At 42.6% G+C, this 14,656-nt stretch overlaps 1 protein-coding gene across 1 annotated transcript; it reads left to right on the forward strand.

Annotated features, from left to right (window-relative positions):
- The first annotated feature begins 4,996 nt into the window (after positions 1 to 4,996).
- On the forward strand, positions 4,997 to 5,767 carry LOC139447970 (uncharacterized). Its single transcript, XM_071229471.1, has one exon. It carries the CDS (start codon positions 4,997 to 4,999, stop codon positions 5,765 to 5,767), a length of 771 nt encoding a protein of 256 aa, XP_071085572.1.
- Positions 5,768 to 14,656: the final 8,889 nt, after the last annotated feature.

Below are 14,656 nucleotides of genomic sequence, written 5' to 3' on the forward strand. Positions count from 1 at the left end.
ATAGGTCTTCATAGTTTTATAACAGGTTATCACGGTTAGTTCCTGGATACCACAAAAAAGGTAAGTCATACAAATTTTACATTAGTTTTCATTTAAGTTAAACCACGCTCAAATATTCAGTTCCACTGCGCAACATTTGGTAGCAGAGCGTGGTTTCTCTGGTTAGAATATTTTAGTTTTGTATTAGGCTTTCGTTAGTTTAGCATTAGGTATAGCTGATTGTTACATGCAAGCAGTATGTCGCAGTTAGGGTCTGCGAGTAAGGCGGAAATAGAAAAGGATACTTCTTCAGACGTAGCGCTGAAACGGTACACTTCTTCAGACGTTGGACTAAAACAGAACACTTCTGAGCTTGAGCTAAAAATAGCTAAACTTAAGCATCAGAAAACTATTACAAAGTCAGCTTTGACAAAATCAAAAAACAAATTGTTGAATTTAGTTGAACTTGAGTCACCAGATCGTAAGACAATTAGGAGTCTAATTGATCAGGTAAGTTTTCTGCAAGGCTATAGGTCTCATAGTTGAGTTACTAGAAGCTTACAACTGGGCTGGTGACCTAGAGAAAGTTCAGAAAACTAGTAAAGAGATAGAAACTGTTGAAGATGAAAATGAACTTGCACTTGATAAGGCTGAAACATTTCTTAAAAATAGATCACATGTTAGTTCGGACGCAAAAAGCATTCAGTCAGAAATGTCAAGATCTCGTCAATTCGATGCGGATCGGTCGCATGACTTGGACAGTGGTGGCACTGGACAAATCAGTAACCAAGGTTACAAACATGCTGCGTTCAATTTAGGCCATTTTCAACAAAGGTCAAATATGGATATGAAACGGACACCAGTCCCAGATAACACAAAAGGGTGTTATACAACTTCAGGTAAGACATCTAGGCAACACAATTTAGGTGAAGACATGTGGAAACAATTGAGGAGAGTTTCCATTCCAGTATTTTCTGGCGATGTCAGAGAATATGAAGGCTGGAAGTCTGCTTTTATGGCATGTGTTGATAAAGCTCCAGCCACCAATGAATATAAACTTCTGCAATTGAAGCAGTACCTTTCTGGAGAAGCAGCACACATAGTTGCAAGGCTAGGTCACAGTGCTTCGGTCTATGATGTAGCCTTGGAGAGATTGGACAGAAAATATGGCGGCAGGAGACGCCAGGTAGCATTGCAATTGGAAGAAATATACAATTTCAAGCCAATACGATTAGGGAATGCTAAGGATATGGACAGATTTGCAGACATGCTTGATGTAACTGTAGTCAGTCTGAGGGAATCTGATAAAATAGAGGAACTTGGTAGTGGATGTTTGTATTCACTACTGGTTAAGAAAATGAATGAGCCTATGATTACTCAGTTCCACAGATGGTTATTTGAGCACCAAAGACAAGAGTCTGTTGAGACGCTTAGGGAATGGATTCTGCAAGAAGCAGAGTTCCAAACGATAGCTTCAGAGGTAAAACATGGAATAGCTGATAGGTCAAAGACAACAGACAAGAGAGATAGTTCTAAGAAAGGAACATATGCAACCACACACAATAAAACTAGGGCAAGGCAATGTCATGAAGCAGATCATGACACTTCAGATTGCATAGAGTTTAAATCTATTGGCCTACCTAAACGCTGGGAAAGGGCAAAACAGTTAGGTTTATGCTTTCGTTGCCTTGATATCGGTCATCTGGGAAGATCGTGTAGCAGAGTTTTGAAGTGTGGGATTGATGGTTGTAAAGCAAATCATAACAGGTTACTTCATGATCAAACCAAAGTTACAAGCAGTGCTAGGGCCGTCAGTGGTAATGTAGAGATGAACCATACAACAAGAACACCACAAGCAGGTAGGTCAGAAACAATCACCATGGCAACTTCTAAGCAGGAAGGTCATTACCTTTCACTCAGGACAGTTCCTGTTATCCTGAAAAATGGTCAGCACAGAATGATGGTTAATGCCTTGCTGGATGATGCCAGCACGCATACTTACATCAACGAGGATGTAGCAGCAGAACTTGGTGTTCAAGGTCAGACACAGCAAGTGTCAGTCAATGTCCTCAATGACAAACAGGAAATATTTGATAGTATGCTGATTGATATTGGCTTAGAAAGTACTGATGGTTCCGTTGACATGAACATCACAGCTTTGACAACTACCAAAGTAACAGGTAGAATGGAAGTCATTGATTGGCGAAAACATGCCAAGGAATGGCCACATTTGATGAAAATAAAATTTCCAAAGGTAAGTTCTCGTCCAAGAGTTGACATCCTGTTAGGTATGGATTAATTAGAGCTGCATTCCTCTCTTAAAGAGGTCCGTGGAGCTCAAGGAGAGCCTGTGGCTCGGTTGACACCCTTAGGTTGGACCTGTGTTGGTGCTGTATCAGGTTCAGACAAAACACATGTAGCAGGTTCCTTCTTCATCAGAAATACAGAAATAGAAGCAATCGCAGATACAGATATTGAATCTTTGATTCACTCATTTTGGGAGTCTGAAAGCATTTCAGGTTTGACATCGATTAGAAGCATTGATGAGAATGATGCAGTTAAGGCTGTAGAACAGTCCCTTGTTTACAAAGCAGACAAATATCAGGTTGGCATTCCATGGAAGGAGGGTCATGAGAATCTGAAAAACAACTATGACATGGCATACAATCGTCTTCTTAATTTAGAAAGGAAGTTGTCAAAGGATCAAACGATTTCGGGAGCCTACAATGAAGTCATAGAACAATACCTGAAAAAAGGTTACATCAGAAAGGTACCTGAAACAGAAATAGATCAAAGTAAATGGTACTTACCACATTTTCCAGTCATTAAACCAGACAGAAGTACAACAAAGGTAAGAATCGTATTTGACGCATCTGCAAAGAATAAAGGCATATCTTTAAATGATGTCATTCATCAAGGACCAAAACTCCAGAATGATCTATTTGAGATCTTGCTTCGTTTTCGCAAACATCCTGTTGCAATCATTTGCGATATTGCTGAAATGTACCTTCAAATTGAAGTCGCTCAGGATGACCGTCCATATCTAAGGTTTCTTTGGAGGTCTATGGATCTGAACAAAAAGCCAGATGTGTTTGAGTTCTCAAAGGTTGTGTTTGGACTAAATTGTTCCCCCTTTTTAGCTCAGTATATCACTCAAAAACATGCTAAGTCCATGGAGAAAGAACTTCCATTGGCTGCAGCAACCGTGGAAAAGTCAACATATATGGATGACAATATGGATTCCGTTGACACAAATAGCAAAGCTATAGAGCTTTACAAACAGCTGCAACAGCTGTGGAGTACAGCAGGTATGCACGCTCGTAAGTGGGTTTCCAATTCCGTGCAAGTCCTCCAAGAAATACCAGAAGAGGATAGATTGAAAGAGATTAATATTCAAATGAGTGAATTGCCATCTGTAAAAGCACTTGGCTTACTATGGAATGCAGAATCAGATGAGTTTAGATTTTCTTTCATGTCCTTAAAGCAGGATATCAAGATGACTAAGAGGAACTTCTTGAAAGAAACTGCTAAGCTGTTTGATCCTCTTGGGTTCTTAGGTCCATTCATCATTAGGGCAAGGGTTCTTCTGCAAGAAATGTGGATATCCGGTGTTAACTGGGATGAAACCCTCAGTCAAGATCTGGAACAAAAAGCATGGTCTTGGTACCTTGAAATTGAAAAGTTGTGTTCTGTTAAAATTCCAAGGGGGCTTGAGGTTAGTTTAGATACTTCAAAGATGAAGTTGCACACATTTGTAGATGCTTCAGAGGCAGCATTTGGAGCGGTGGTATATTTAGTAACCACTCGTGAAGATGACACAAAGTCGAGTGATCTAGTTGCTTCCAAGTGCCATGTTGCTCCCCTCAAGGCAGTTAGTATGCCTCGATTGGAGCTGCTTGCGGCAGTTCTGGGTGTACGACTGTTACTGGCTATAACAAAGGCATTAGAATTACCTTTGCAGCGTGCAACGCTATGGTCGGACAGCCAGAACGTACTGTGGTGGATCAAAAGACAGAGTCGATGTTTTAAGCCATTTGTAGCAAATAGGATTGGATACATACAGGAGCATACAAACATCAGTCAGTGGAAATACGTACCATCCAAACTGAATGCTGCAGACATTCTTAGTAGAGGTGAAGACGCTGAAGCACTTTTGACAGAGAAATGGCTGAATGGACCTGAATTTATGACACATGATGAAACTGAATGGCCGAAGCAAACTATTCTCATGGACAATACTGAGACATCAGAACTGAAGAAGCCTTCTTCTCAAGTAAACATCGCCATGTTTACTAAGTCTGATCCAATCTCTTGGAGATTAGCGCCAGCTAGATTTTCTAGTTGGAAGAGATTGTGTAGAGTGTCGGCATGGATCTTTCGATTTCTGAACAACGCTAGGGTTCCATATTCACTAAGGAAAAAGGGTGAACTTGATCCTGAAGAAATTGAGGACGCCGAAACTACAATTATGGTCAGGACTCAAAGAGAAGAATTTTCTGATGACTACTCGTCACTGATGAGGAAATCAAACTTGCCTTCAAACAGCAAGTTGTTTGGCTTACAGCCTTACGTTGATAAAAATGGGTTGATGAGGACAGGAGGGAGACTCAGATTTGCTGACGTATTGTCATTCAGTGCCAGATTTCCAGTTATACTCCCTAGACATAGTTGGGTCACCAAACTGATTGTCAAGTTTTACCATGAGCAGGTCAATCACACAGGTACGAACAGTACGTTATCAGCAGTTTCATCTAGGTTTTGGATTATTTCAGCAAGAGAGGAAATTCGTCAGTGGGAAAGAGAATGTTCTTGGTGTAGACGACAAAAAGCCAAACCAGCGCATCAGATAATGGCAGACCTACCGAAGATCAGAGTGAGGTGTACAATGAAAGCATTTGTGACAACAGGTGTGGACTATGCAGGTCCCTTTTTCACTGTACAGGGTCGAGGCAAGAGTCGACAGAAACGTTATCTCTGCCTTTTCACATGTTTGTCAACCCGAGCGGTTCATTTAGAAATGGCATTCGGTTTAGACACGGATTCCTTTCTGAATGCCCTGTTTCGTATGGCCCACAGACGAGGTATGCCAAAGGAGGTAATCTCGGATAATGGAACCAACTTTGTTGGTGCTGCAAAGGAGCTGAAGCAGCTCATTTCTGGACTAAACTCGGATGTGATTAAGTCAACCTTGGCAAACAAAAGTGTGAAGTGGTTGTTTAATCCTCCACACGCACCATATTTTGGAGGTGTTTTCGAGTCTTTAGTGAAGTCAGCAAAACGGGCTATCTATGCTATACTGAGTTCAGGTGACGTCAGTGATGAAGAGCTGATGACAGCCTTTACAGGAGCTGAAGCTCTTCTGAATTCTAGGCCTTTGACCTATCAAAGTGCACATCCACAGGATGATGTGCCTCTTACGCCCAACCATTTCCTACATGGTCAGGTGGGTGGAGATTTTGCACCAGAGTTAGACTCTACCTCGTTCAGCCCAAAGAAGCGATGGAGGAGAGTTCAAGAACTCATCAGACATGTGTGGAAACGATGGATGAGGGAGTGGCTCCCGACTCTCAACATTAGAAAGAAATGGTTTACACCATCCAGAGACATACAGGTTGATGACGTTGTCATTGTGGTATCTCCAGATACTCCTCGTGGAGTTTGGCCTCTTGGGAGAGTTCTCAAAACGTATCCTGGAAAGGATGATCACGTGCGCGTCCTTGATGTTCAAGTTGGCAAAACAGTCTTGAAAAGACCTATCACGAAGGTCTGCCCTCTTGAATGGAGTTGAGTTCTGAAATTGTCAAATTGGATAACAGCAACAATTGTACATACTCATAGATTCATATTCCTTTTTTCAGTTTCTTCTAAGTTTAGTCGGTTTTCATGATAGACATGGATCTATCATGGAGGGGGGCATGTTCTGAAGACATGTCTGTTCATTAAAAATGTGCTCCAAAACGCACCCGGAGCCTATAGATCGCGCTTCACGTGCACTCGTGTTAGTTTTAAATAAAGAATATGTTCTTCAAAACACACCCGATGCATAACGATCGCATCGCCTGAACACACCAACGTATGGCTGTGACTGCACGTGAAATGTGAGGATGTAAGCAAATATAAGGCGGTAGCGCGCATCAGTTAGTTAGTTGGTTAGAGTTCGCTAGAGAGCTGGTTAGAGTTCGCTAGATGGTTAGTTAGATGGTTAGATGGTTAGACAGTTGGCCAGAGTTCGTTAGAGAGTTCGTTGGTTAGACATGGCGTTAGACAGTGTTAAGACTCCCTTAGGAGTAACTGTTAGAATTAGCATTTAGTTTCTTTCATTTGAGGTTGATTCATCTTTCCTTCATATAATAACAGGTAATCACGTTTAGTTCCTCATAGATCTTCATAGTTTTATAACAGGTAATCACGTTTAGTTCCTTATAGGTCTTCATAGTTTTATAACAGGTTATCACGTTTAGTTCCTGGATACCACAAAAAAGGTAAGTCATACAAATTTTACATTAGTTTTCATTTAAGTTAAACCACGCTCAAATATTCAGTTCCACTGCGCAACAAATATTCATCTTCAAAACAATCAGTTTTACAAATCCTACAAAGTCTATGTTCTCTTGCAGTACCTACATATCTGCCTGTTTCAATTAATAGATCATGTCTTGAGGAGAAACCACCTGTCAACCACTTGTATGTCACTGCGTAGCTTATCCTCGTGTCTGTTATTGATTCTCTGCCCTACTGATCACACTTTGCATGACATGCATCAAAGACGCTTGCTTCGTGACATTGTTTTGACCAGGTGCCATGCATACCTATGCATCTGCCTTATTCAAACGACGCGGTCGACGCTCAGGGAACACACGTGCATTCAGCTGTTGCAGTCCTCAGTAGCACGTGTCTGGTAATGATGTGCACCGATTCTGTCACAATACATTTAAACAAGTTTTCAAGCATCTTGTGCACATCGTACCCATAACTGCACGTCGTTCATCATTAAGGTTATGTGTACCAGGATCTTCAATCAGTATTTATTAGATGAGTCTCTTCAATTCTACTCCAAGTCATGCTTTGTCTCCATCCGATCGGCGAGCCGTGGGTATCTGAGATCTCCTCCATTTGAGTCAAATATCAATATGTTGCAGGATATTGAGTTCCATAACACCATTAATGTTTTCCTGTGAATGCTTAGAAAAATAAAAAGAACTTTGTCGTGACAATATCCAAGACAAACATTTCTTAAGCTGATCTTTCTAAAATTAGAAATAATCTCCCTGTTGACACAGCAGTAAATCTGCAAATATACGTTTGGTATAGTATAACTTTGGGCTTTGGTCGCAAGGAAAATGTTTGTCTATCTTCTCCCTGTTGTACCATTCCAAAATATAAGTTAAAATTAAACCATCAGAATTAAGCTTTCTGTCAACTTCCCTGCAAAACTCTCACTGCTGTCCATCGACGTACATACACTTTAAAACTGATCAGCCACAATCCTTTGTCACAGATGATGACAAAGAATTCCACAGAATCCCAAGTCAGTCGCATTTACACAAATCATTGCATCAGGACAAACATGACATCAAAATCATATTGACGAGTTACGATATTGACACGTTGGCTGATAACAGATATTTTTCTTTTGTTCTGTATTCGACACTCAGTCAAGTGTCTGTCACTGTCACTTCAAGTTTCAATCTCAATCTTGCAGAAAATCTTGTTCTGTACCTCAGCACACCAGTTAAGCTGGTTTCTGTTATGTGTTGTTGTTGTTTAAAAAAGCAATCTGTTTTTTATTTACAACGTAATGAATTGTTGCTTCAAGAAAATAATTGTTTGCCGTCTTTCGAGGAATATTTCTTTCACGTCACGTTTGGAAAACGTACCAAAGAAACCAAGCCCCCCCCCCCCCCTTTCCCAGACAAGTTCAATTACCATCTCGTTCCATTCCAGATTTCTCCCTGGTCATGGTAGAAGGGAGACCAACCTACTGTGTTTGAAAAATGTATGACGCCAGCGCTGCTTTGAAAAGCATACTTAATTGTTTAAATGTAAGATGTGTCTGAAATTTAGGTAGACTCAAGAAGTACTTAACGGTACTGGTATTAGAACTGCATGATCATGGGAAACATCGCTGGTAGTTCTGAGAGTTAAGTATTTGTGTCAAAATGTTGATGAATTTGTAATTGACAAGTTCGTCAATCCAATGTCTTGACAGTCACGGTAACAAGCAGCATGTCATGCTTCACATGAGTTGTAATGAGTCTGTAGTCTGTCAGAAGATTTCACTGTCTGGGTACATCAGATTGAATTTCATGCAATGAGAACAATATGTGGTTACATAAATACACGTTTTTCTTGGTGTCAGTACCACATGCCCGTGCTCGAGCGTTTTACACAAGTGGTAAATGTCAAAGACATGCCCAATTGGGGTTTTCGTCCCACATCAAACTGACAAGGGTTATAACGGGAATATTGTAGAAAGCGGCTCTCACTGGTACCAGGTTGTCAAACTGTTACAACACTTAAATTGCGAGACATGCTATTACAAATAGACATTCAGGTTGCTGTTCCCTTGAATGTACTCTGACAAATATTCAGGCCAGTCAATGCTGCAATGATGTTCGATGTTAACCATAACAACAACGCCATAACACAATGCTTCTGAAGACCAGTGAAGATCTGGGGTAGAATAAGTCTTCAGCAACCCATGCTTGCCATAAAAGGTGACTACGCTTATCAAGAGGTGACTAACGGGATCGGGTGGTCAGGCTCGCTGACTTGGTTGATGCATGTCATCGTATCCCAATGATCTGAATCTATGCTCATGATGTCAATCACTGGACTGTCTTTTCCCTACTCGATTATTTACAAACCGCCGTCATATAGATTGAATATTGCTAACTGCGACGTTAAACAACAAACGAAAAAACAATGCTTCTGGGCTCTCTGGCAAATGCTCTATACCCCTTACAGACCACGAAGGTGGTCCTTTGTTGTTTCATGCCAGACTATATGTAATGGCATCTAGATCAGATAAACCAGTGACTTTGATATTGTTGGTGCGGAGTGGACAAGCGGTCAAAAAGGTCATGCCAGCAAGCGCCAAGAGCTGAGACCGTATCCCGCTTGTGACCAGGTTGTTATTTAGCCTTGGGACCAAGAATGTTTACAGGTTTTTTACAGTGTTGTCACTACCCCTTGTGTACAGTGTATTCACCATTTGCAGTCAAAAGAGCCCACTCAGTCAGATGGTAGAAACACGAATAGGTTCATTCAACCGAAACACGAGTGTCAAAACCTGTGGTGTCACCTGGGAAAGTGACTTAGTTCAAATGTGATTCTGTTCACCCCGAGGGAATGGGTACCCGATGTGTAAGGTGTATGTTAAAACACTCTAGTAACCGTATACTCCCCAGGGAGTTGAGAATGATAACGGTAATGCAGGGGAAACGTCCCTCAATCTCTGGAGACCCTCCCAGCCAACGTATGACATCCACCCTCCCACCTCCTGTGACCCTATCATACCAACTCAGGAGCCTCGAGCAACATCCTCATGGGGGCGGTGCGTTCGTTCGTCACGCCTAAGTGCAGGGTTTGATTGGGTACAATGTGTGAAGCCCATTCCTGGTGTCCCCTCCGTGATATTGATGGATTACTAAAAGCGGTGTAAAACCATAGTCGTGCAGTCATTCACTGAACAACCTCATGATACCCGAATCTTCTGCTGTTGATATCTCTGAGAAGAAACATATACACTGAAAGGCAAAAGAAAATACTGATAAAGATTAACAGACACTGGCAGTTACATGTTCTGTGGTCAATAAATTCATTTAACGTTCTACTGCTTCTTGTTGTTGCCTTAAAGTCCAATTATCAATTGAGTTTAAAGTGGAGTGCTTTGCCCAAACGCAGCCTACAAAAGTGCAATGGGACTCAGTTGCGGAAAAGTCTTGTCAAAAAAACCCAGGAAAGGATTCTGTTAAATTTGCAGGTGTATTTATCTGTACAGGCAGATCATTCCTTCAGCGTCCGACCGTAGCTTGTGAGAAACTGAGAAACATGAGTAATATTGATCACAACTTTGGTTTGTACTTTGGTGATCTTAAACTAAGCTGCTGTTCGTATATGGGAAAGAGTTGTTTTACCATGTGGTCTATGTGGCTGCAATGCGTGGACAAGGCTCTCGCTGAAAGACTATGAAATTTTAGTAATAAGACAATGATTCTTCTGCAAGAAAATGCAAGGGTTTCCAAAACAAACATATCCCTTCAAATATATTTAGATAAATCAGTGTGTACCTCTTCTTTTGGGGAAACTTCTTAATACCAAAATCAATGTTTATCTTTAAACATCTATTCATGGCCAGGCCAGCACAGTATAAATGCAAAATAACAGTCGTTGAAAAGCGGAACGGGATATGAAGTCGCCAATTTTTAACATGTTACGCTTGCCACAAAAATATAAACTGGGTGATGAAATAGACAACTTTGTATATAATTCTTGTCTTATTCAGGAGAAATGTTGGACCCAATTAGTTAAGCGAAGCGTACGCCACCATGATACATTAGCAATAGAAAGGGAACTTCAGACCAGATTAGACCCGTGAAGATTCCGGGGTAGAATAGGTCTTCAGCAACCCATGCTTGCCATAAAAGGTGACTATGCTTGTAAGAGGCGACTAACGGGATCGGGTGGTCAGGCTCGCTGACTTGGTTGATACATGTCATCGACCCCAATTACGTGGATCGATGCTCATGATATAAATCACTGGATTGTCTGGTCCAGACTCGATTATTTACAGACCGCCGTCATATAGCTGGAATATTGCCGAGTGCGGTGTTAAACAACAAACCAACCAACCAAAAATCAGACCAGATTACCACTGTCTAGATATATCGTCATCAGATCCGGTAGTGCACAGAGGTTATGAAAACTTGCTAACTTCCACTCAGATAACTTTGCTGACATTGCTAGGCTTGCTGGCACAGGGTCATCCTCTGTTCAGCCTAAATAATGTCAATGTGGCACATTTGCTAATGATATTGTTGAACACGTTTTTATGTCAAATCGATCTCAACGAAGGAGACATCCTTTTAAATGAAGATGACGTATTTGTATCTCTGTTGGTTGGGGGTATACCTGCTTAATGTGAAACAAGTTTAGATTCCCATGTATCGCAGCAGATGGTCCTCACCATATGTCGCGCAATAAGAGAGTGGGCGTTTCTGTTATAACAATGTGTATATATATACTGTTACTGTTGATTTCCACTACCACTGGCTATAGTTTAGCTGTTGTGGTGTAATAACTATACATATATATCCTGTAATTGTCATATTACAGAGGAAATAAAGAAAATCTATCTATCATTCGTCTGCCTTTGATGACGTAATGAAACAACACCGATTATTAATATTATCCAATGAGCTTGTCAAAACATTTTTCAACATTTTTATTTTTTTGTATGTCTTGCTTCATAAGCTGTTATATTCATTAATTACCCGTGTGATGTTTGTTATTCTTACTGTACACTTTGCTTCATCTAATTATCTGTGTGCTACTTGTTATCTATTAGCTGTTGTCAATGTCAATCTGTTTTTTTTTATAACAACTCATCATGTATATATACCTCTCATCACCTGGTTTGTGAAACTCCAGCTTGAGAACGGTGTACATCGAAATGGACTTTCCTATCTGTGTAATAGTTGGGGGTAAGACCTTTGGGAAAGACGTAGGCATCCTCATCAATTTTATTAGTCAACTTTCTCTTCATGCGAGCAATATTCCACCATCCCAAGCCTTTAGTGTCACATGTTACAGCTTTTGGGGTACAGTCAAGCATGCTCTGTTTACGACGATTACACAGCGTCATATACACTTACTCAAACGTTGTTTGATCAAGTGCACAACACCCAAAGCCTTATAGTGAGTGAGTGAGTGAGTTGGGTTAAACGCCGCTTTTAACATTACTCCAGAAACCCACGAGCACGGGTATGGTGCTGACAAACCTAGAAACATAATAAGGGCGAACCGGAATTCGAACCCACAATCATTGGTTTCTGGCGTGCCCAAGGGACGCAACTCTGCACAGCGAATAGCGGCGCCTTGGACGACTGGTCGGGATCGGGTGGTCAGGCTCGCTGATTTGGTTGAAGCATGTCATCGATCCCAAATACGTGGATCGATGCTCATGTTGTCAATCAGTGGATTTTCTGGTCGAGACTCGATTACTTACAGTGAGTGAGTGAGTATGGTTTTACGCCGCTTTTAGCAATATTCCAGCAATATCACGGCGGGAAACACCAGAAATGGTCTTCACACATTGTACCCATGCTAGGAATCGAACCCGGGTTTTCGGCGTGACGAGCGAACGTTATAACCACTAGGCTACCCGACCGCCCCTGATTACTTACAGACCGCCGTCATATAGCTAGAATAATGCTGAGCGTGGCGTTAAAAAACGAAACAACTTCACACACACAAAAAAACTTCGAGGGAGGAGGATGAAATGATTTAGTATCGAATATTTTGGCGGCAGGAAACTGTCATGACATTTCCACCCAAGCCACTTTCCCTCACTGCATATGTTTAGTGATGATTTAAGCCGAGTCCCCATCGTGGCATCAGGATCCATGCCTTTGCCTTCCTCGTTCCTACCACGAACAGCCAGTCCCAAACGTGGCATCAGGATCCATGCCTTTGCCTTCCTCGTTCCTACCACGAACAGCCAGTCCCAAACGTGGCATCAGGATCCATGCATTTGCCTTCCTCGTTCCTACCACGAACAGCCAGTCCCAAACGTGGCATCAGGATCCATGCCTTTGCCTTCCTCGTTCGTACCACGAACAGCCAGTCCCCATCGTGGCATCAGGATCCATGCATTTGCCTTCCTCGTTCCTACCACGAACAGCCAGTCCCAAACGTGGCATCAGGATCCATGCCTTTGCCTTCCTCGTTCCTACCACGAACAGCCAGTCCCAAACGTGGCATCAGGATCCATGCATTTGCCTTCCTCGTTCGTACCACGAACAGCGAGTCCCAAACGTGGCATCAGGATCCATGCATTTGCCTTCCTCGTTCCTACCACGAACAGCCAGTCCCAAACGTGGCATCAGGATCCATGCCTTTGCCTTCCTCGTTCGTACCACGAACAGCCAGTCCCCATCGTGGCATCAGGATCCATGCATTTGCCTTCCTCGTTCCTACCACGAACAGCGAGTCCCCATCGTGGCATCAGGATCCATGCATTTGCCTTCCTCGTTCCTACCATGAACAGGGGCGGTCTGGTAGCCTGGCGGTTAAAGCGTTCGCTCGTCAGGCCGAAGACCCGGTTTCGATTCCCGACATAGGTACAATGTGTGAAGCCAATTTCTGGTGCCCCCCGCCGTGATATTGCTAGAATACTGCTAAAAGCGGCGTAAAACATACTCACTCACTCCTACTATGAACCAAGTTATCTTGATGGTGTTCGCGCGATATCGGCCCATTCCTTACCATTTGCTATTTGAAGATAACGAACGGGAAGAGTGTCCCTAATTGAATCGGAATCATTAGCAAGTGACCGTAGACTAAAGTTACGAGAGTGAGTGAGTGAGTTGGGTTTAACGCCGCTTTTAACAGTATTCCAGTTATATCACGGCGTGTCAGCTTAATGTGGGAGGAAAGCCCAAAGTGATGCAGGTCTTAGACGTTTACCACTTCGGTGAAACCCACGAGCACGGGTATGGTGCTGACAAACCTAGAAACATAATCGGGGCGAACCGGGATTCGAACCCACAATCATAGGTTTCTGGCGTGCCCAAGGGACGCAACTCTGCACAGCGAATCGCGGCGCCTTAGACGACTGGGCCACCCGTGCCCCCAAAGTTACGAGACACCATGCCTGCCCGTAAACCGTCACCTACTGAACCCTTTCAGCTCACTCCCTTAACCTCTAGGTACATGTGCACTCAGCGTAACAGTATGGACGTAGCATTCAGTTGGTTGGCTATAGGGCAGATTCTAAAAAATAATGGTTGCTTGTCTTAGTGTCATGTGACCAACGGCAGAGATCGTCCTAGAGTGGCAATGGTACTGAATTCTCAAGGTTATTTCCAAATATTACAGAGCTCAAATCACAGCAGTTTGTGTAAACCAAACGTTTAGCTTTGTGAGTGAGTGAGTATGGTTTTACACCGCTTTGAGCAATATTAAATAGATATCACGGCGGTTGACACCAGAAATGGGCTTCAGACATTGTACCCATGTCGGGAATCGAGCCCGGGTCTTCGGCGTGACGAGCGAACGCGTCAACCGTTAGGCTACCCGACCGCACTTTTAGTTTTGTTCCGGGCACACATTATAAGAGGGGAAGGTGAAGTGGGGTTTAACGTGGCGTCCCAAGATTATGTCATGTATATAGCACGTGTGTGTCCGGACTGATGCCGATTTATAGTGCTTGCCCACTGAGATACCATGCCTCAGTTTAACATGAATACCCAACTCAGGCACAATATACTGACTACGAACCGATCAGGCCTTGTTTTAGCCCCTTAATGCCGAGCGCCAGACAGGGTAACAAGAAGTATAATCTTTTATTGTCCGTTTGTATGAAGCGGGCGCGTATCGTTCCCCGGACCTTCCGCTCTCCAGGCAGACGCTCTACCACTAGACCACGGAGGCGGTCCACATATCAGTTAAGAGG

Source organism: Haliotis cracherodii, unplaced genomic scaffold (genome assembly GCF_022045235.1).
Source record: "Haliotis cracherodii isolate W230 unplaced genomic scaffold, xgHalCrac1.p SCAF_7, whole genome shotgun sequence".
Classification (NCBI taxonomy): Eukaryota; Metazoa; Mollusca; class Gastropoda; order Lepetellida; family Haliotidae; genus Haliotis; species Haliotis cracherodii.

Excerpts from the sequence above, each read along its gene's own strand:
- LOC139447970 (XM_071229471.1), top strand. The coding sequence starts at position 4,997 with ATGGCATTCGGTTTAGACACGGATTCCTTTCTGAATGCCCTGTTTCGT.